A 24,233-nucleotide genomic window follows, 5' to 3' on the forward strand; every position below is an offset into this window, starting at 1 on the left:
AAGCTGGATGAGAAGGTTCATGCCTGTTGGAAGAGGGTAGCTGGAGGACCAGAATTTCAAGTAATTTTTATCAAGCTGATTTTATAATTACAAAATAAGAGACTGTAATCTGACAGATGTCTGAAAAATTCCATCTGAAGATAAAAACAGTTTAAGAAGGCATTAAAGAGCTGGATACCTGTGAGGTGGAGGCAAGAGGATCAGAGTTTTATGCTAGCCTGGACTACAGGATACCTTGTCTTAAAAGAAACAACAGGGTCATGAGATGGTTCAGCCAGTAGAGACAGTTGCACCAACCCTGAAGACAAAACTAAGTGAGTGTAAACCCTGGAACCCACATGGTAGAACTCCTGGAGTTTTCTGATCTCCACATGTGCACACTGACTAGTGGACAGACATGTATACATATGAAATTAAGTGTAAACATACTTCTAACATTCAGCTAAGAGAAGGAAAAGGCATCTTAAATCTTAGAATCAAACACTCCCAAACATCAAATATCTTTAATTTAATCTTGTCTGTCATTTCTAGGATAAGTAATTAGTTACATTAGGAAAATCAATAGTAACTAAACACAAAGACTGGCTTCCCTCAAAAACATGTCTGTACTACTACTGCCCTCTACAGTTAGAAAAGCTGAGAGCATATTTATTCTGAAGAGGAATTTTCCTAATTATCAAGGGCTGTTTTCACTGTATGTACAGCTCCATTCTTCTGAGATAAAGTAGCCTTCACCAGAGCCGCTCATATATACCACACACATTCACATATATGCTCACAGACAAACACAACTATTATTTTCACAACCAAGAAAAATTCTTTTCCTAAGAGCTTTTACATTTATTTGCGTGTGAAAGAGAGAGGGGAGAGAAAGAGAGAGAGGGAGGGAGGGAAGGAGTGGGAGAGCATCATAGCACTTAGGAGGAGGGCAGAAGTCACTTTTCAAGAGCTCAAAAGGGAAAAGCTCTTGGAAGCCTAATCTTAACTGAAGGTAGAAATTTCAGGCAAGGAACTAATAAGACTGCTCAGAAGGCAGATACTGCCCACCTGTGATCTAAGATCCATTCTCAGAACTCACATGGTGGAAAGGAGAGACCCAACCCCTGGGATCCACATGGCAGAACTGACTCCTGCACACTACTCTCACCAATGTATGTTTTTAATCCCAGGTGAATCTCTGAAAGTTTGAGGGAAGTCTGGTATAGAGATCCAGACTTGCCAGGGTTACATAATGAGACTCTGTCTCAAGAAATACAATTTATGTATTTACTACTTCATTTGGTTATTTAATGTATATGGGTGTTTGCTTGCCTCTATGGCTTTGGACCACTTGCATTCCTGGTACCCTTGGAAGCCAGAAGAAGACTTCAGATTCCCTGGAAGTATGGTTGAGCACTGCCATGCAGATGTTAGGAACTGAACTCTGTTCCTCTGGAAGAGCAGCCAGTGATCTAAACTACTGAGTCATTGCTCCAGCCCTCCAATTCAAATAAATTAATCAAAAGAAAATTAAGTGACAAACGCATCAAAGAACACAGAAGAAGCCTGTAACTCCAGTACTTGAGAGGCTAAGGCAAGAGGATTCCAAGTTCAAGGCCAGCTTTGATAACTTATTAATGAAGTAAGGGAGAAGGGATGACTGAAACTGGGTGTTAGTCCATTCAGGCTACATAACAAGACTTCACACTAATTAATTTATTAGAAAAAACCCAGAAATTTACTGCTCACTATGATACAGGAAACAAAGAGTTCTGGCTATAATAGCAGGCTGTAGGGAATCAACAAATTTTCTCTCTCTCTGCCCCCCCCCCCACAATCCTAAAGCCATAGTCTCCAGTATGCCTTGCTTTATTCCGAGCATCTTTCCTAACTCCAATGCATACACCCATCTTAAAATCTCTTTAATAATGGGGATGGAGAGAAGACTGGTTAAGAGCATTTGCTGCTCTTCCAGAACTCAGGTCACTCACAACAACCTGTTAATGTACTTTTTGGAGCTCTCATAGCCTCTTCTGACTTGCACAAGCAATGCTTAAACACAATGCAACACAGACATGCAGGGGAAACACCCATTCACATAAAATTAAATTAAAATACAGTATCTTTAGTAAAAATCTCCAATTCTCCTTCATAGACTGGTTAGTCCTGAAATTCTTTTCAGTGTGGAAGTCACAAATTGAGGGTTAGCCCAAGTTAAAGCCTTAAAATCCCAGGGAAACCAATCAGGTTGCTGAGGATGATGACACCATTCCCTTAAGCATTCTAATGAGGTCTCTCTAGAGTGGCCATAACCCTATAATAGTTATCTACCTGGTCCCTGAGGCTCCCTGAGGAGTTCTTTGAAATCTAGGTAGAATCAGCAGCGTTCTGTAGCCTAGTGGAGATGGACTCAGGGACACTGCCCCCAAGGTGTTGCTATCTGCACCCTCTGAAGGTGTGACTATTATGCCTGCATTGCATAGAGGTACCTTAGATCCATACACACAAAGACTAAGGAATATGCTCCCAGAATTTAAGGCAGTGCCAGGCACGGATTGCCAAGACCCTCAAACACATACTCCTCTTATTCCGCCTTTCCCGATAGCTGTGTAAGAGTCAATAGGAGAGGCAGGACATATAATCACTGAGAGTGCTATATATTTCAAAGCCTAGCAGAATTAAAGAATGCCTTTAGAGAAACACACATTTATTTTCCTCCAGTATTTTTAGGGTTAAGAATTAAATGGCATACTGTTGCTTCCCCAGCTATGTATCCCCCACCCTTCTCCTGTATCTGCTCCCTCCCCTCTTGCCATGTCCCTCTGTCTTTACAGACAGGGTTGTACTATACAGTTCCCTGGACTACTTGGAACGCACTAGGTGTCCTGGAACTTGTGGTGATCCTCCTGCCTATCTATGTCCCCCCAATGCAAGTTCAAGCATGAGTGGATCTACAATAATCTTTTAATAGAAAAAAATTCAAATCTATAGCTCTAGCTATAAATTAAACTTAATTGTAGCAGCATACAACTACAAATTGGGCTACACATTCAATTTATGTAAGAACACATGGTTTCCACAAAGATTATTTTATAAGAAAATGAAAACAGAAGACAGATAGAATACAATAGATTTCAAGTTAATAACACAAGAGAAGCCGCATAAAGGGAGAAAGAGCATTATCAATACACATTTAGAACCCATATATTGAATATGTTAAAATTAAACATTAAGAGCACAAAAACTTCTATTAATATTTAATCAATTATACTTAGGTAAAAATAAAACTTTTACATAGAGTAAATGGAGTAACTAAAATTAAAGGAAATATTTTGCCAAACATCTTCAGCATAATTATTCTATAAATTAGTCTTGCCTAAGCAAAGTGTCAATAAAAAGATTTGACGGTTTTCTTACCATTTGGGGTCCAACATTCACATTTATGGGCCCTAAGGTCTTCGGTAAACTCTTTGTTGGTGAGTTGGTACTGGAAACTGGGAATGCAACAAGTGAGATGTTACCTGGAAGGAATAAAACTGGGAGTCAGTGCTCTGCAGTATCAAGCTGACTTCTGCTAATTTATGTTAGATACATTCTGTACCTGGGGTACCTGGGAGGGTGAGGGGGCAGATCTGAGTTCCAGGACAGCCAGGGATACAGAGAAACCCTGGCCCCCCAAAAATCAAAGAAACAAAACAAAACAAAACAAACAAACAAACAACAAAACCAAGAAGTTTTAACTGAAAATACATACTAACCTCTTTGTTGAAATGAATATAGTCAGTTCTGTTAAATCATCTTATTTATATTTTACAGGAATTTTATAAAATAGTTTGTCTACTTAACAACATCATGAAACGTGTTTTATCCAGATACTTTACAACATTTTTTGTGATGTTGCTATTGTATCAGAAACATTTTCTTTTGTCACTTGCTTTTTAAACATAGCCACAAAAACAAACAAAAAACAAAACAAAAAACATAGCTAGGCAGTAGTGATACACACACCTTTAATCCCAGTACTTAGAAGACAGAGGCTAGCCTGATCTGTATTGTGAGTTTCAGAACAGCCAGGACTACATACAGAAACCTCGTCTCGAAAGTAACTAAGTAAGTAAATAAATCTGTTTGTGGTATGTTTGCCTCAAATCCATTCTATGTTGTGTATTTGTTTTCCAATGGGAAAAAAAAATCACAATACACAAAACCAAACAGACCTTTATTACACATAAAGAATATAGAAATGTATGAAGTACAATGTGAACATAAAGTATTCAAAATTATAGTATATTCACGATAAAACTTATGGTATTATTAGTGTATATGAACTACACATAATGATTTCCTGTATGCTTTTCATTATTTTTTGGTTTGTTTTTAGAGACAGGGTTTGGAGCCTGTCCTGGAACTCGCTCTGTAGACCAGGCTGGCCTTGAACTTACAGAGATCCGCCTGCCTCTGCCTCCCAAGTGATGGGATTAAAAGCATGCGCCACCAACACTTGGCTTGCCGTTTTCTTATATGCATATCTAATGTATTTGACCATATTCACCTGGTCTTTCTTGAAGTCCTACTTCCCTACTTCATTTCATGACTTTTTTTTTTTTTTTTTTTGGTGATCCAATGAGTTTCATTATAAGTAAGAGGCTACTTATTTATAGGAGTATGGGCACCTTACCAGAGTTATGCCACTGAAGAAAACATCTCTCCCTCCTCCAATAACCATTAATGGGAGATCATGAGTACCTCGCAGTCCATGATGAGATGCTGATGGGTCCCATCATGTGTAGGACTTATATAGGTAATCATAGCCATGTCACATCTAGAAGACTATATTGCCTAACACTCTGCCACAACCTATGACTCTTATGTTCTTTCTATCTTTGTTTCTACAATGTTCCCTGAGTTTTGGAGGGATCATTAAACAGTTGTTTTCAGTGTTCTGAGAAACTGAGTGTCTGCAGTTACTGATGCCTGCTTCAAAAATCAGTTTCTGTAACCAAAGCTGAAGCAGCCGAGGATCATGTTTTCAGAATACCAAGTGGACAGATTTGGAGCCTTTTCTGTTGTTGTTGGGAGCCTAGCCTTTAGCAGCTGAGCTGTCTCTCCAGCCCTATTTGGGGCCTTTAAAGAAAAAAATATCTAACTAGTGTGTTTCTTGTTTGTTTGATCAAAACAAAAGCATCACACGTTCTAAGCCAGTGTTCTACTGCTGGTCACCATCCTTACCCCAGCCTCACAGGGACAGGTAAAAGCAAGATGATTGGTGCAATGATTTCAAGTGGCTTTAATACTTTAAGATTACAAACAAAATAGTTTCAAAATACAAAAACAAAACAAACAAAAAACCAAACACACTTCTCCCAAACAAAAATAGTTAATCATATTCTAAATTACAACAACAATTAGTAAACTTTCATGGACTAGCAGCTTCTCATGTTTCACTTAGAAGATATTAATATAATCAAAAAGTGCATCACTCAGGAAGGACGTGAAAAGAAGGCCAGTACTAAAATAACTTGGGGAAAACTAGAAAGCAGCATTTAAGAACTGAATAAATAGACACCTCCCTTAGTCTCCTTCTTCAGATGACGTATATCCTCAAACTTCCAAAGCCTGATATGTAGGTATGGTGGTGCACACCTTTCATCCCTGCACTCAGGAGGCAGAGACAGGTGTATCTTTGTGAGTTCAAGGCCATCCTTGGTCTACAGAATGAGTTCCAGGACAGCCCAGGCTATACTGTGAGACCTTGTCTCAAAAAAACTGAAACCAACAAAAAGCCTGACCACACCCCTTAATCTCTCACTTCTCAGTCCTCAGCAGACACTCATGACTCACTCCAGTAAGGAAATCAGAGTATCCATGCAAAATCACACCACATCCCCATCTATATTTGTGCCTTCCCTCATTCTTAGTTACTTCTCTCTGAATTACAATATTCACACTCCCTTTTTATAATTGTAATATTTATTTAACATGTATGAGTGTTTTACCAGCATGTGTGTCTCTGTACCATGTACATGTGTGGTGCCTGCAGAAGCCAGCAGAGGGTGCCAGATCTAGAGTTAGAGATGGTTGTGAACCTCCAATGGGTGCGGGGAGTCAAACCTGGTACTGAAGAGCAGCCAGCTCTTAGTCACTCAGCCACCTCTCCACTCCCCCAAATCTTCTATGACCGATTTCTTTCATCTCTGCTGCTCGCATTTTCCTCAGGGATCTCACCAATGCTTAAGGAAATGGTGTGGAATAGCTTTCCTTACTAGACAAACTGATCTTAGCCTCATGCCTTTAAATACACTGAAGAGTCTGATGTTTCTCTGTATTAAACTGCTGAACTTAGATTCATGTCTTGATTAGTTTGTCAACATGACACAACTTTGAGCCATCTAAGAAGAGGAATCTCAATTGAGAAAATGTGTTCATAAGACTGACCTATAAGCAAGTCTCTGGAGCACTTTCTTGATTAATTACAAATGGCAAAGCATCCAACCCACTGGGGGACTGTACAAGAAAGCAGACTAAGAAAGCCAAGGAGAACAAGCCAGTAAACAGCATTCCTCCACAGTCTCTGTCTCCAGGTTCTTGCCTTCAGCGCCTGAACTGACTTCCCTTCATGATGGACTATGACTGGACATGTAAACCGAAATAATCCCTGTTCTCCTCAAGTTAATCTTGTCCATGGTCTTTATCAATGGAAAACAAACTAAGATAATTCACATGGCCAGCTGTCTCCTTATAGCTCTATTTTGATGCTAAAAAGTATCCAAATTTAACCATTTAAAAAGCTTACTCCTAAATATCCCCACCCCACCCAGAAAATGTTACCTTCCATCTCAATAAATGTCTATTCAACTGTCCAAATTGAGAAAGAAAATCACTGATTCCTCCCCTATAGCCCATACTTAAATCACCCTCTATTAGCACTTTCTAATTTATTATATGTCATTGTTCACACAGAATATGTAACATATTTATATGTGTTTGCTTATATAACTAGCACCCGTCTATAATCTAATTATTCTCCAGGGAATTAGACATCTTCACATATATTTACATACATGTGCCACAGAGACATCTATGCACATACACATTAAATAAAAATAACCCATTATGTATAACAACAACGATGAATGAAAATTAAAAAGGATCTCACCACTGAAGAGCTGAGGTAGGAGGACTGATACAATTTCAACACCAGCAATTGTTACATAGTGACTTTCAGGTCAAAATGGGCTAAAAAGTAAGCCCTTTTATCTCTAAATAAAGGAATAAAACTTTAACATAATACAAAGGATGAACCTGCAATGTGATTTAGCAAATAACACTGCATACAACAAAGCTTGACCAACCAAGCTCTATCCAAGGAAGAAAGAAAACTTTGGAAGGAAAAAATAGATTCTTGCAAATTGTGCTAATTTCTATATGTACACCATGGTGTGTGACACACATAACATGAATGTTAAAAAATGTAAAGTTATGTCATTAAAAGGCTGTGCCTGATAGTATGACTGTATCTCAGCACTCAAAAGGTGGAAGAAGGAAAATTAGGAGTTTAAGGCCCTCCTCAGTTACAGAAGGAACTCCAACCAGCCCCCCCCCCCAAAAAAAAAAGCTATAGAATTGTTTTTCGTAAGAATTGTTCCTGTCTTTCTACTAGTTGTTAGTCGTGTGTTGATAGACCCCCTTCAAATATTTAGGTAGTAAGATTATTCTGTTATTCTTGCAGCAAAATGTTTTTCCAGTGACAGGTTTTGCTATTTGTTTTGTTTTTCAGACAGGATCTCATTTTGTAGTTTAGTCTATCCTGGAACAAGGTAGCCCAGGCTGGCCTCAACCTCCCAGCAACGCTCCTGCCTCAGCCTGGTAAGTGATGGGATCGATCACAAGGCATGAGCCACCAGGTCTGGCTTTTTTCTTTCTTTTCTTTTCGTTTTTGAGACTTGTCTTGCCTTAGCTACCAGCAACTCTACTGCATCTGCTTCTCATGCACTGGAATTATAGGTATGAGCTATCATACCTGGGAGGTTTTGTTTTTATATATAATTCTCCACATATGCCTTTGGATGTAACCAACTTTATAAATATTTTCTCTTAAAAATTTTAATGAGTCCAGACAGTGGTGGCATACACCTTTAATCCCAGCACTTGGGAGTTCGAGGCCAGCCTGGTCTACAGAGTGAGTTACAGGACAGCCAGGGCTACTACTACACAGAGATAACCCTGTCTCAAAAACAAACAAACAAAAAACAAACAAACAAACAAAAAAAAAAACAAAAAACAAAAATTTTAATATGAAAATGGGAGGTCAAAGTAATATTGATGTACTTTTGTTCTCCAATTGAAGTACACATCACATGTGGGTAAACGGATGGACAAACATATAGTTTACTTATTTTAACAAGTTGTATTTCTGGTGGACTATTATAAGTTACCACTAGTATACACAGTAATGTTAATTAAGAACCACAAGGTACACCCTTAACCTTCTAATATTTTAAACATTCACCCTCAGAACACTTGTTTCATCCATAATTCTACTCTATGTGTTTTTTCACTGATTCTTTACATTTGGTTAAAACATGGTTTTATCCTTTTTCTATTATTTTATTTAGTCTTAGAAACTTACTTTTCTCATGTCTCTTTCACTCAATCTAATTAGTACTTATTTTTGGTACAAAATAATTCTTGAAAAATAATTTAGTAACTTTACCATAACTCCTCAAGCAACCTAGTTCATCCAATTCTTTATAACCATCCTTCCCAAATATGTCTGGTTACACTATGCACTACAAGAGGAGAGGTAGGGTAAAGCTCTCATTCAAAATGCAGATCAGAAAACCAACAGTCAGGCAGTGAGTGGTGGTGCATGTCTTTAACCCTAACACGCTCAGGAGGCAGATCTCAGCGAGCTGGAGGCTAGTCTGATCTACACAGAGAGTTCCAGGACAGCCAGAGTTACACAGAAAAACCAAAACAACAAAAATATTTCAGGGGTTCACTGGACATCTAATGAATCAGAAACTGAATAGAAATCCGTGTTTCTAAAATCTCTTCGGCTGACTCTTGTAACAGGCAAGATTGGGAAGAACTTCTTTATGCATGTACTCCCTTCTCTGTTCCAAAAGCTGAGAAAACAATAGTTATTGTAAATGAAGTATCTCTATCACACTGAATTTACCTTTATAAAAGAGAAAGTACCTGGTAACTCATTTACTCTATAATCTCTTTGTACATGTTCTAATTTCTTCAAGTTTAGCCCATTTTTAACCACTGTGTCACTCTGTCACTCTCACTGACACACCCACCAGATGGCAAGTAAGCTTTGTTTATAGGTCTCATAAAAGAATGAGCAGAAAGCAGCATATTTTATCTCGGACGAGCAGCCACAGAGTGGCTGTAGTAGATGGAGGCAGCTGGGTGTGACCACAAGGATCAGAATTTATGACTGTAAAAACACTAAATGGTACTAAATTGGAAATAATTCTCATGAAGCTTATGAATTCCTCTCAGATGACATTCACACTGCAGCAACAAATCATTTTTAATTTACTCTCAAGTAAGATTTTTTTATACTATCTACAAAAGGTTAACAATGATTACAAATAGATCTTACATTAAAAAGCTGGGATCTGAAGATTTTACAACTTTAGGACATAACCACAAACAGAACAAGGGTCATCCATGAACTGAGTCACAGACAATTCTTTTCCTTAGAAAATAAAAAAGGATCACTATGTTCTATAACATCACACTAAGTACATACATCACTCAAACTGCTGTAAATTATTCCTGTTCTCATTTGACAAGAAGATCCACTCCAGAAATAATAACATTCCTACATTAACACTTCTCTCTCTCTCTCTCTCTCTCTCTCTCTCTCTCTCTCTTTTTTTTTGGAGAAGGGTGGTTCAAGACAGGGTTCTCTGTAATACCCTGGCTGTCCTGGAACTCACAGATATCCACCTGTCTCTGCCTCTTGAGTGCTGGGATTAAAGTCGTGTGCCACCAGAGCCCAGCATCACTTTACATACATGTGTTTATTCATTTACAGGTGTGGCATAAGCATGGAAGTTAGAGGATCACTTGTAGTTCATTCCTGCCACCCCCTGGGTTCTGTAGAGATAATCAGACTTGGTGACAAACATCTTTACACACTGAACCTTTCTGTCAGTCCTATATTTTTAGAAGACTACAAAAAGCTAGAAATCTTATGGTTACCTATCAACATCAACATCAACAAAAACTTACCATGTACTAAAAACTAGCTCACACCTATGCCTGGCAAGAAAGGCCTGAAATAGTAGCTACTAATGAAGCTGAGTCTAGAGGATTGAAAATTCCAGAGCACTTAATGGGAGGGACCCTTCCTCAAAAGTAAGAGAGGCCAGCAAAACAGTTCAGAGAACTGAAATGCCTGCTGCCAACCTGATTTTGATCCCTGGAAATTACATTTTTCTCTAACCTCCACACATGTGCAATAGCATGCTTATGTACATGCAGAAACATACAAGACAAATAAATACTTTAAAATACTTTTTTGTTTGAGACAGGGTTTCTCTATTATGCAGTCCTGGAACTTAACAGACATCCACATGCTTCTGCCTACCAAGGGCTAGGATTAAAAGCATGTAGCACCACACCTAGCTCAAAAAAAATCTTTTTATTCTTCCCCTAAGAAGGCTGGATTCATTTCAATGTTTAGAGTGCTTGATGAGATACACAAAACCCTAGATTCAATTTCAAATACTAAGAGGGTGGGGGAGAACACACCATATCTAATAAAAGACATTCTGGGGTGTCACATTCCCATAATCCAACTGTAATTTTAGTATGCAGAAGGCTGAGGCAGGATCATGACTTTGAGAGCAGCCTTGAGGACACAGCAAGTTCCAGGCCAAAATGACTTACATACTTTCATTAAAAGTTCTATTGCAGGATGTAGAGATGGCTCAGCGGTTAAAACAAGTGGCTGCTTTTCCAGAGGTTCTGAGTTCAATTCCCTGCACTCACAGGAAGGCTCACAACTATTTATGGGATCCAATGCCCTCTTCTGGGGTGCAGACACATAGTTCTAACTCCCTCATCCTTCCCTGATGATATAGATACACAGTTAACGGTTGGTAACAGAAGAAGAAATTTTTTTCAGTGATGCAAGCATTTGGTAAGGTGCGCATGTACCTGTGAACTCTCACTTATGCTTCTATGGACAACCTTAATGAAACTCACTGGGTCACACACATACACTAGGGAAGGAGTAGAAGGGGAAGCAGCAGTGGGGAAACAAGACAAGTAAGGGGAGTGACTATGATCAAGATATATGATGTTCATGTAAAAAATGCTAATGAAACCCATCACCTATAATTAATATATACTAATAAAACTTTAAGAAAAAAGTTCTTGTCTTCCTGGCACACAGTATTTCAAGCATCATAAATCTGGCAAATTTTCACCATAAATAGTGATTTACCAAAATCAAAATTCTGTGCTGTTAGTTTCCATGTTTAGAGCTGTCACCTAAAAATGTATTTGAAAATCTGTTGCCTGAAATGTGGTAGAAAGCACTGTTACTCAAGGGGGAGCTAACGGACCCCCAGACTGATAGCTGGGAAACCAGCACTGGACTGACTCAGACCCCCTGAACATGGGTCTCAGTTAGAAGGCCTGGACAGTCTAAGGGACCCTGACAGTGTAACCAGGATGTATTCCTGATGCACAAAAGGATGTTGGGAGCACATTCCCCATGGAGAAATACTCCCTTAGCCTAGAGACAGGAGGGAGGGCCTAGTCCCTACTCCAAACGACTTGACAGATTTTGATGATCCCTCCCTGTAGAGTGGTGGTGGGGGGAGAATGGGTGAGGGGTAGGGGGCATGGGAGGGAGGGAGAGCTGGGATCGTTATGTAAAATAAGAAAAAAAACATACATACATACATACATACATACATATATATATATATATGAAAACACTGTTACTACACAGTAAACTCCTTGATTCTCACCCGCATGGTGGGTATTTAACCACATTGTGTACACACACACACACACACACACACACACACACACACACACACGCACGCACGCACGCACGCACGCGCACACACACACACACACACACAGGTCCATTGAAAAAACAAAACAAAATGGTTACTCAAAGTATAATATTCATGTATTCCTAAACAATGTAAAAGGTTTGTTCCCATTAAAACAAACAAACAAACAAACAAACAAACAAACAGAAAGTACAGTTTCCCTCTTACCCCCACTCCAGAGATAAGAAATTCATAGGTAGTCTTCAATTATTCCAAGTTGAAATGGACTGAGAATGGACTACATTAATTACTGTCTGGATATACTGACTTAGGGAAAAATAATAGTCCCCAAGACTTTAGTTTTAAGCTGAAGAGTTCACAATCAAGACAAATCCACAAGTACACCTTGTTCCTAAGGCCTTCTATCACTCCATATTTTGAACTGTATACTAACTGTAGTAGAGCTCATTAGAAATTAAGGTATGATGGCATATGTACCAGTACTCTGGAGGCCGATACAGGAGAACTGTGACAAGTCAGAAGCCAGCCTGTACAACATATATATTAGGTTAGACAAGGCTATTTATTGAGACCTTGTCTCAAAAAAGGAAAACCTCCTATTTATAAACTGAATGTGGTAGACCTCAATTGTAACCCCCGCACCTGGAAGGTGATTATGCGGATCAAGAGTTCAAGGCCATCTTCAATTATATAATAAATCTAAGGCCAATCTAGGCTACTCGATAGAGAGATAAAGACAGGGAGAGAGAATATGAATTAAGGAGTACATGTGTATGTGTCTATATAAAGAAATTATCTCTGGGCTACACAGTGAGTTCAAAGTCAGCTTAGGCTACAAAGGAGACTATGTCTCAATAAACAAATTGCTATACATTACTTGTTATACCCATTAAGTCCATCCAGGGTTCCATACCCAGAACTACATAAAAAGCAGTGGTGGCACATGCCTGTAATCTCAACACAAAAAAAGAAACAGTAGTATTAAATGTTCAAGGTTATACTTAGCTACATAGTTGAGGGCAGCCTCAACTACAAAAAAGACAGTCCTACAAGTAAATAAAAAAGTATAAATTCTGTAGTATAATAAAAATTTGTTTTTATATAGTATATATAGATATACTCTCTATATAATATAGGTTAGATAGATGGATATAGATGCAGATGTTCATGTATGTATATATATATATATATATATAGATATATATATAGATATAGATACATATGGCACAGACAGACAGATAGATACCCTATGTAGTATGAATATAACAAAAATAAATGTGGGTCACTGAGATGGCTCAGCATGTAAAAACATTTGCCACACAAGCCTGATAGTTGAGTTCAATCCCAAGAATCCACATAAAAGGAGAAGGAAAGAAATGACTCCACAAGGTTCTCTGAACAACATAAATATGGTGGCATGCATACATCTACTTATCACATGCACACACATTATATGTTGAACATATAATGACTGCATAATTAACTTCTATGGCAATACCAGGTGTTCATCTTAAGAAAATTCAACTGATTTGCTTTCCATTTCTTAGTTTACAAATCTTAATTTGAAGTGTCACAATCTCATTGACTTCTGTACTGGTATTGCTGCTTTCCTCATTATATAATATGATGTCCTGTCTACATTTATAATAGTAAATGACACTGATATCTGATACCTACAATCTATAATGCTATTATAGTTATATATGTTATATAGGGCCAAATACTTTTTTTAAAGGTTGTCTATTCCGTTGAAATTTATATTCCTCAGTCAAGATTGTTGTTATTCCTTTAGTGTTTGTAGATCAATTTTAGAATCTCTCTCCCTCTTTCTTTTGTTTCTCAAGTCAGAGTCTCTCTGTGTAACTACTGTGGCTGTCCCAGAACTCATTCTGGAGACCAGGCTGGCCTTGAACTCACGAAGATCTGCCTGCCATCTCTGCCTCAGCTGGCATTTAAGGTGTGTGTCACAAAAACTGGGTAGAATCTTAATTAAAGCAATGAACTGATAAACTTCAAAGTCTTCCAACTCTGTCATCCTTATTTGAAGAAAACCTTGAAGGAAGCCTACAGATCATAGGCAAAATGAAAACATTTTAGTATTTTCTTTAACATTGGAATCATTCCCAGTCTTCTTAGACCAATTACATATTTAGAAACTACATATTTGACGAATGCACAAATTTCAAAGTGTAGCTGAAGAATTTTTTGGCTATTAAATATTACTACAAACTTTATAGAGTAAGATATGGAAAATAATAAATGCCTAACATAGAAGATCTGGTGCTGGGACCAGAGAGGTGCCTCAAAGGTTAACAATCCTAGCTGCTGTTCTGAAGTCCCAGGGGACCTGATGCCCTTTTCTGGTCCACATGGCACTAGGAACACACTGATCAACAGGAATGCCTGCAGGTAAAGCACCTACACATATAACATTTTTAAAAAGATTTGTTTTTTAGCACCAATTTTCAAAGGCTAAGTTTGCCTGATGTGGTTGGCACATACTTTTAGTCCCAGCACACTGGAAGCAAAGGCAGGCAGATCTCTATGAGTTTATGGCCGGGTTGTCCTATAGAATGAACTCCAGGAGAGTCAGGACCATATAGAGACTCTGTCTCAAAATAAATAAATAAATAAATAAATAAATAAATAAATAAATAAAAAGTTTACTTTAAGAAAAGTATAAGGGGCCCAAGATATGCATCGATCAGGGGGTAAAAGATCCCTCAAGCCTGGCAACCTGAGTTAAACTTCAGGACCCAGGATCCCATGTAAAGATGGGGAAAACTGACTCCACATGTGAGCTAGGCATTCGTGGCCATCACACTAATAATACATTTTTAAAGAAACGCATAAAGGCCAAGGATACAGCTCAATGGTAGCATGCTCGCCTAGATTCAATCACCCCATACTACCAAAACCAAAAGACCCCATAAAATTAATTGAGAGTGTTGGCCTATTTCTATCATCTTAGCACTCTGGATACAGAAACAGAAGGATCAAAGTTCTAGCACAGGCCCAGCATGGCAGCTTACAACTTTAAAACCACACATGGGGGGCAGAGGGAGGAGGATCTCTCTAGAGTTTCAAGCCAGTCAGAGCTACATAGTGAGACTATGTATCCTGTGTCCACCTCCTCACCCCCACCCCCACCCCTGCCCGCCAAAATAGTTCTAACAGTCTGAGCTACACAAGACCCTATAGCTCCACCCACCCCAAAAAGAATAACTGTAACATGTATTAGTGAAAAGTATACAAGAGCACAGAATGCCTTTGTGTGTTATAATGAATCTGATAAATACAAAAATTCTAAAAATTACATACTGCCTTCATTATGTTTATATTATCTTCCTTCCTGCTCTTTCCAGCAAATAAACATCACTCTTTTTCCATGAGCAACCAATCTAAGCTTACGGTTTTTCTTTTCATAGACAAACTGTAATGTATGTATCACTTCAATTACACTCAAAACATTTCTCCCACATTTTTCATTCAGAAAGTCTTTAGAATAAGTCTCATGCTTCGTACAGAATAACCTATCAACACGGACAAATGATGTTTCCTATTTCATTTAAAGCCTTTGTACCTATTGTACAATTACAAACGTTTGCATCTAAGCATTTCCTAAATATTTTATTTCACTTTGTTTCCTGTATTTAAATGCTCTAAATTAACTTTATTTTCATTATACAATTTTTGAGGTTCCCTTAAAACAGCCTCCTTAACAAAACGTTGCACTCATTTTTGTTATGCTGATTCTGAAATCCTGACTATAAAGAATGAATTTTAAATGAATTATAAATGATAAATGGCTGTTTTATTTATTCACCATTTAGGTCGGATTTATGACCCCCTTTCTCCTCATTTCAGCTACTGTTGAATTTTGAATGAAACAACTTCAATTGTAACAGAAGAAACATCTGTTGCTTTTTTTTTTTTCATCAGGGCTTTCCTAACTGAAAGAAAAGCGCTCTGCCCCTCTCCAACACCCCCTCCCTACTCATTCTTAAACTCTGTTCCTTAAATTTGTTGGAAGTACATTATTTAAAACATTGTCACATCCATTAAAATATTACAGCTTACAAAAAAACATTTATTTTCTTATTAAAGTAAAAAAGAATGACATTTAAAAACAACCAGAAGATATGTGCTTCACTGAATATAAATTGTAACCACAATGCAGACTTCAAGGGTACACTTGAAATGATCAACTCAATCAAGCTGTTACACATTCCTGGCTCACTAAAAATTGTTTAGGGATAAGATTTTCTTCACAGTACCCAGATTCTGTATAGCATCTTGCATGCTATATTTTCTTTGCCAATCCAAAGCTAACATAATGGCAGTCACAACCCCAAGAAGCAGACACCAAATGGTGCCACCCACTCTCACACTGTGCCTCATAATAAACCATCAAGCAGTGGAATGCACCGGCTCCTTTCTGAGCAAACAATACCGGAGCTTCATTAGAATACAGCTGACATTTTCAAAGCACAAATACTTTTAAGAAAATTGTACTAGGGGGAAAAAAGGAACAAAATAACTACAAAGGTTGAATTTTTTTTTCATGTGCAGGTTGATTTCTGGAGATTCAGATGAAGCATACTTTGTTGCTGACAATTTAAAAGTTTTCATAAATAGAAAAATATTTAATAAGGGTGAATCTTATTTTATTTACTGGAAAAAAATGAAAGTAAAAACTAGAATTGCCTTCACGAGGACTAACTATGAAGTGCATTTTAAATGACTGATATCTTCAACTGCTCCTTTAACTTTTAAATGGAAAAAATGAATTCCAGAATTATTTCTGCATTTTAATATTTATATAAATAGCTGAGGATAAACTAGGCTAACTCTACCCCTCCCCCATCCCTACCCCCATGCTCTGTAGTTTTTCTATCTGTAACCAGCAAGGACGTCTTGAAATCAGCATGTTCCTGGCTACTTTTCTATTTAGCATGGCAGCTGCTTAACAAATACAAACATCGTAAAAACTCACCAGGCCATGAGAAACAAAACTGGTCTCTCTTACCTGGTCTAAGGAAGCATGCCTCTCACTGCAGTACCAACAACACTCTACAGTCTTTGTTACCATTCAGTGGAAACTTGAGACTGTGTCAGACGTAAGCAATCGAGCTCAGACAAGCTCAATTTAAAATACTTCTCAATAAAACTAAAAAGATGCTCAAGAAAACCGGTCAAGTGGCTTGAACAGACATGTGCGACTGCCCAAGTAACAAAGACACATCCAAAGAAACTCAAAACACAGGTGCTGAGAAAGGGGCTTTTCTGCACAGAGCTTGGCTTTCTTGCTAAATTACAAAGGCTTTTTGAAATGGAAAAAAAAAAAAAAAAAAGCTTAAAGGTAGAAGATGATAAAATGCCTAAGTTCAAGCTATCATTTTTCTAAATATCTTTTGAATTTTAAGTAGTTTGAAAAATAAAATTAACTTACTCACAAGACCTGCATAATTTGAATTATACATGTCCGGATATCTGCTGGCTCCAAGGCAATCAGTCACAAAGCAGAAGACCTTAACACATTTTGAAAGCAGAGCAAATGCACCATGAATTTCGGAGAGAAAAAGGAGGAGAAACTTGAAAAACTGCTCGGAGCTTTCTGAGCCTGTAGAAACTGTCCAGCCCTTGTGGGAGGGAAAAAGTCCTCGTCCTGCCCCCTGAGATAGGCCATGCTTCAACGCCAAAGTGAATGACAGGCCCGTTTCTGATATCAACAAAGAGCAGCTTAGTTGTGCTCTATTTTCCCTCCCACTTTCCCACACAGTTAGAAGCCCTAAACTTTTTGGGTTAGTTTTTGTTTTTTGTTTTTTTTTTTATATATATATATATATCTAGGGTTAAGTACCTTTCTCCATTTTCTCAAGAGAGCACCCAATTATGTTATCCTAGTTTTTTAATGATTAATTAAAATTACATACCTAATCATCTTATTTCATTTTCCTACACAGAAAATTAAATAACAGATGACCTTTTAAGTTCATATCCAAGTCTACTCTTTGAAATAATAGATAACTAGATGATTAGCTATCAATACTCATATGCTTTTGCTACAAAAACATTACAAATAAGGCAATGGAAATAAAATTTCTGACTAGATATAAAAATTTTACTAAAGCATATATATCTTTAAGTACATTTAAAACAACAAGCACTTCTACCAACATGTATTTACTGAATATTGATCATAAGCCTATTTTGGGGTCTGGGGATACATAGTACAGAAGACAACAGACAAAAGCCAAACAAAAATCCCTGTCTCCAGCTGGCCTTATTAGTGTCTCATCTATTAGCACCCTGTGAGTACCACCACCCACAATGACAGAGGTACCTTTCCTCCTCTCTCATCACACACCACCTACAGGGGAAAAGTTCCCCTTTGAAACAAGGTTTCTTGTTTGCTTGCTTGCTTCTTGTCCTTACTCAGAGCTAGATAGGAATTAAAGTTCAAATATAAAATTTACCTTGTATATATTGTTTGGGACAGGCTCCTACTTTGTAGCCCAGGAGGGCCTAGAACATGTGGGAATCCTGCCACAGCCTCCTACTGTTGGAATGACAGAAATGAGACACCAAACATATTTTTTAAATGTGTTTCTTGACAATAGCTCCAGGAATACAAACATTTTGTGCTTTGCTTTTAGAATTGTATCCTCAGAATCTTAAACAGTATCTATTTGACATTCCAATCAATACTGACTGAAAGAGACCTGATGATTTTTCTTACTCAAACCTCTCTTTTGCTAACACATATTACATGAACATGCACACAGACATACACCAACAATGATACAATATGGGATATGAATTAAGTTGGTTTGTAAACGTTAAAATTGAAAATACAACCTATAGGGCCCTGAATCTTTTCATGTTGTCATGTCTTGAAGTATCAGCGATGAGTCTGCTGTATTTGAGCAATCTATTAAAATTAAATGAACTGGGACTGGAAGAATGGTTCAGTGATAGGAACACTTGCTGCATTTCTAAAGGATCCAAGTTTGCTTCCCAAGCTCAGTTTCCAGCATCTGTGTTGGGTTGCTCACAACTGCTCTAACTCCAGCTCCAGGGAATACAACACCCTCCTTCTGGCCTCCATAATAGCATGTGCATGCATGTACACACACACTTAAAAATTCAATTAGCTAGGTTTATATGGTGAGTCAGATTTCAAAAAAAATTTTTTTTGAATAAGAAAGTTGGGAAATACACAGAATCCAGTCAATTTTTTATATTAAAATCTTTGGGCTGGAGAGATAGTTCAGCAGTGAAGAACTGGCTGTTCTTTCAGAGGACTAGGGTTCAACTCCCAGCACTGACATGGCAGCTCATAACCACCTGTAACTTCAGGTCCAGGTAATCTGACCTCTACAGATATCAGGTATACAGATGGTGCACAGAATTACATGTAGACAAAACACTCATATATGTTTAAAAATAGGCACAAATCTCTATAACCTGTCAGATCAGCTAGAGGGCTTACCCATATCACTAGAGACTGGGATAGTTGGGGAGTAGATGAGGTCATACCTACTTTATAGTTTCAAAGCAAAAGGAAATTAGATTCACATCTACCCACCATCCCTTTCAAACATAGGTCATTCCTCTCCTTACCCATGCAACTTCAAATATAAGTTACCTTGTATATATTTTAACAATAAGCCTAATAGCAGCCCAAAGTCAGGTCAAGCAATGAACCAAAAGATCCCACTGCTCTTGCAGGAGCACATGTCCTGCCTTGTTTGGTCAACAAATGCAAACTGAGTACCTATTACATATCAGTCATCCAACCAGACAGCAAATCAACCTGGCATCTGTGGACTCCACACACTGCACCTGCGACCCACTTCTGTTCCATGATGTTTCCATTAGCTGCTCACTCTCCTTCCCTGCTGGCATTCTTCAGTCTCAATCCACTGCACTCCTTTGTCTTAGCAGGCAGAACAACTGTTACCTTCTGTGCTCCTTTACAGTATGACAGTGTGAGGAAATGCACAGGATTTTCCATTGTCATAATAAAAAGTATCTTTGAAGGCCCAACAAGATGGCTCAATGGGTAAAGGCACCTGCCATCAAACATAATGACCCATGTTGAATCCCCAGGAGCCAAATGATAGAAGGAGCAAACTGACTCCCACAAGTTGTCCTCCAACCTCCACATACACACACAATGTATTTTAAAAAAAATTTTTAAAGCATCCTCTAAAACAATTTCTTCTTAAGCTTTATATATAAACTCTATTTAGGGGGTTACAGAGATGGTTAGGCAGTTAAGATCTAATCTTAACCAGAATTAGACTTAAGTAAATGATCCCTGAAACCATTTGAATGAATAAATATTGATTTCTTAAAATGTCACATAGTAAACAAGTTTACCTTTGTGGCTCCATGTCCTATTTTTAGAATAGACATTCTCCAAGGTTCTATCCTTGATGTTTGCTGAAGTCTAGATCTATACTATCCCTCAAAGACTTTTAAAGATGTTAAAAGCTTTGGTCCTAGCAGGGCGTAGTGGCACATGCCTTTAATCCTCACACTTGGACAGCAGAGGAAGGTAGATATTGGTGACTTTGAGGTCAGCCTGATCTACATAGTGAGTTTCAAGACAGCCAAGACTACATAAATAAACCATGTACAATAAAAATAATAATAATATTTTGGTCCTCAGCCAATAACCCTGTTGGGAGGTAGCAGAAACTTTTAGATATAGAGTCTAATAACACATGCCTTTAGATGGGTTTTGGAAATGTGAAACCATGAAGGCTGGGTCCCCAACCATGAGGTAAATGGGCTTTCTCTGCTAGGTGCTTCTGCCATGATGTACTGCACCATTACTGGTTCAAAGCAATGGGACCTATCAATTATAAACTAAAACTTCCAAAAGCGATGCGTCAAAACAATTTTTTTTCCTCTTTAAGTTGATTTGCCTCTGGTATTCGTTACAGTAACCAAGTGGTACACAATGCTGTTTCCTTAAGAATGTATACTCTCCTTCTATAGAGCATTTACTACCATTACATAACTACTAAAATTCTTTAAATTTTTTTTTCTTTTTTAGGTTTGCCAAGACAAAGTTTCTCTGTGTAACAGCCCTGGCTGTCTTGGAACTTGCTTTGCAGAGCAGCTTGGCCTCAAACTCACTGAGATCCACCTGCCTCTGCTTCCCTCCCAAGTGCTGGGATTTAAGGTGTGGCAACTACTAAAATTCTTAATGGTTGTCCTGTGCTTTTCCATTCTTCTCTAAACTCTAGTTAGAGCAGCACAACATGGTGGTGCATGCAGATATAACCTAGTACTGGGGGAAGATGCAGGAAATTGAGAAGTTCAAGGTCATCTTCAGCTATTCAATGAGTTTCATGTCAGCCTGGCATACACTTGGAATAAAAAACAAAATAAAGCAAATGAAAATCTCATCACATTTTAAATAAGTTTACAAGTTGTGCTGAGTCAGATTCATCGCAATCCTGAACTGTATACAGGACACACCAGCTACACTCAAACATCTTAACTTCCTGCACAATACTGACCTGAGGTTTTACTTTATCAGCTGTAATCCTATGCAATGCACCCCAGGAACCACCCTACTGACTCATCTAAATTCCTCAGCAACACTTTGAAACTTTAGAAGCCACCAAAATGGTATATATGGCTACCTACTGCAAGGACATTTAGGGAAAATTCCCCCTTGAGAAGTCCACACCCACACTTGCATGTGTCTTATGCTTCTGCTAAGCACCTTTCTATTACCCCTGTGCATGTGTGCACATACATGCATAAATACCATACACACACACACACACACACACACACACACACACACACACTATGTTAAAATCTTTAGACTCCAACTCTGCTTCATACCAACTCATTCAGATCTCAGAACAGAACCCTTAGGCTGCCTCGGGAGCATGGAGCAGTCCATAGCCTAAGTCCCACTATCCATGAAGCCAGAGATGGTCAAGGTTCACTGTCGTTAAGAACACACTTTAGGAGAGCATATTACCTCTGGGTAAAATGGGGAAAGCACCATCAATGATCCAAGGGTCTCTCATTAGACTCTAAAAGGTCTGCCTTTGAAGCTGAGTGGTGGTGGGCACACATTCAAGCCCAGCATTCTGGAGGCAGAGGCAGGTGGATCTCTGTGAGTTTGAGACCAGCCAGGTCTACAGAGCGAGTTCCAGGACAGCCAGGGCTATACAGAGAAACCCTGCCCTCCCATGACCCCCACCCAAAGTCTGCCATTGCCATACTTAGAACTAAGATTTTAATACAGGACCTCCCCCCTTTTCCCTTAAGATTTATTTTATTTGGGGCTGGAGAGATGGCTCAGAGGTTAAAAGCACTGGCTGCTCTTCCAGAAGTTCTGAGTTCAATTCCCAGCAACTACATGGTGGCTCACAGTCTACAGTGAGATCTGATGCCCTCTTCTGGTCTAAAGATAGTGCACTCATACATTAAATAAATAAAACCTTTAAAAAAAGATTTATTTTATTTTATGAGCATGGGTGTTTTGCCTGTATGTGTGTGTATCTCTGCAACATGTGTATGCAGTATCCATGGGAAACAGAAAAGGGCAGTGGATCCCCTGAACTCAAGCAAAGACTTTTGTTTTAAATTTTACTTTGGTACACATGTGAGCATGTGTGCTAGAGGACAATCTTCAGAACTGAATTCTCTCCTATGGATTTCAGGAACTAAACTCTGTTATCAGGCCCTTGCAGGAAGTACTTTTTATCCACTGAGGCATCTCGCAGGCTCCTAAAAGATGACCCTTTGAAGAATAAACAGAATCCATTTGTTGTAACACTACAGCAAAACACTTTCGGGGTTTTTATTATATAGGACTTTACTACAGTTTAGATATGATTGTGTTCTCAAAATTTTCATGAGCTGAAAGATGGTTCCTAGTATGGCACTGTGAGGAAGTAGCAGGATATTTAAGGGATAGAAACTTTCAGATGACTCATGACTACATCAGTGCTGGTCTTGATTCCTGTGTGAGTGAACTGTTATAAAAAGATGGCCTCTGACCCTCCCCAACTCGCCTCCCGCCTACCTTGCTGTGCTCACATTTTCACTCACTCTTTCCTCTTCCCTTCCATGACGTTACCGTTCTATTTATTCTACTGTGATTGCAGATGGAAGGCCCTTACCAAACACCCAACTTGATTTTGTATTTGTAGCCTCCAAAACTGTGACTAAATATATCTATTAAACTTTTATTTATGTGTTTATAGGCTGGTTGGTTTTCCCGAGACAGGTTTTCTCTATGCAGCCCTGGCTGTCCTGGAACTTGCTCTGTAGACCAGGCTGGCCTGAAACTCACAGAGATTCTCCTCATTTGTCCAATGAGGATTATAGGTGTGTGCCCAGCATACATCTCTTAATTTTATTAAATATTTAGCTATCTTGTTAAAGCAACATGAAATGAACTAAGACACACCTGAAAAAAAATGCATACTGTTCTTACTGATTTTCTTTTTGGCTCCTTCCTACTAGCAGTCTCTTTACAAATGGAAATACACTATTGCCTAGAGAACTGTATCACCAATGGGGTACAGGTAATTAGAGGGACAGAGGAGAAAAGGACTTTGCAGCACAGGGAGCAGCTGCAAGTAGCTGACAGGAAGAGCCCAACTTCCTTCAATTTGCAAATATGACACCTTGTCTCTGGTATTCTGTCTCTAGGTCTTTAGTTTGATGAAATGAAAATTTCTTCTGGGGCATGGCCTCTTTGTTTTGTTTGGTCTTTGTAAACCAGGCTTGCCTTAAATTCACAGAGATCCAGCTGCCTCTGGCTCCCGAGTGCTGGGATTAAAGTTGTGTGCCACCACTGTCCTACCCTGATGTCTGTTGTTTTAAGACTAGGTCTCACTCTGTAGCCAGGCTAGATTTGAAGTGATTCTCTTGCCTTATCCTCCCAAGCTCTAGAATTTCAGGCAGGAGTCACCACACTGTGTTGGCTTACTCTTTTTCCTTTTCACCTGTACCCCACCCCACTACTGTCACACACAGACCAGGGTAGCCTTAAATTCATTATATAGACAAGGATGACATTGAGTCCCAGATCTTCCTGAATCCACTACCCAAGTACCAGGATTCAAAAGTCTTTCTAAAATGTCAGTAGACAGGTTGGGGATGTGGCTCGCTTGATAAAAGTGCTTGTCTACCATGCATGGAGCTGTGGGT

The 24,233-nt window shown here is 38.6% G+C and overlaps 1 protein-coding gene across 8 annotated transcripts in view; it reads right to left on the bottom strand.

Annotated features, from left to right (window-relative positions):
• The window catches only part of Tfdp2 (transcription factor Dp-2), a 100,800-nt gene that overhangs the window by 31,286 nt on the left and 45,281 nt on the right, over positions 1-24,233 (bottom strand). For 5 of the 8 annotated variants that reach the window (XM_051206833.1, XM_051206843.1, XM_051206886.1 and 2 more), the window contains one exon: positions 3,397-3,500. In XM_051206833.1, coding sequence (XP_051062790.1) covers positions 3,397-3,500 — 104 coding nt within the window. Of the gene's footprint in view, positions 1-3,396; positions 3,501-17,061; positions 17,157-17,484; positions 17,656-24,233 lie in introns of those variants that run through there. The other 3 variants (XM_051206852.1, XM_051206879.1, XM_051206869.1) reach the window with 3 other exon arrangements.

This window comes from Phodopus roborovskii, unplaced genomic scaffold, assembly GCF_943737965.1.
Source record: "Phodopus roborovskii unplaced genomic scaffold, PHOROB, whole genome shotgun sequence".
Taxonomy (NCBI): Eukaryota; Metazoa; Chordata; class Mammalia; order Rodentia; family Cricetidae; genus Phodopus; species Phodopus roborovskii.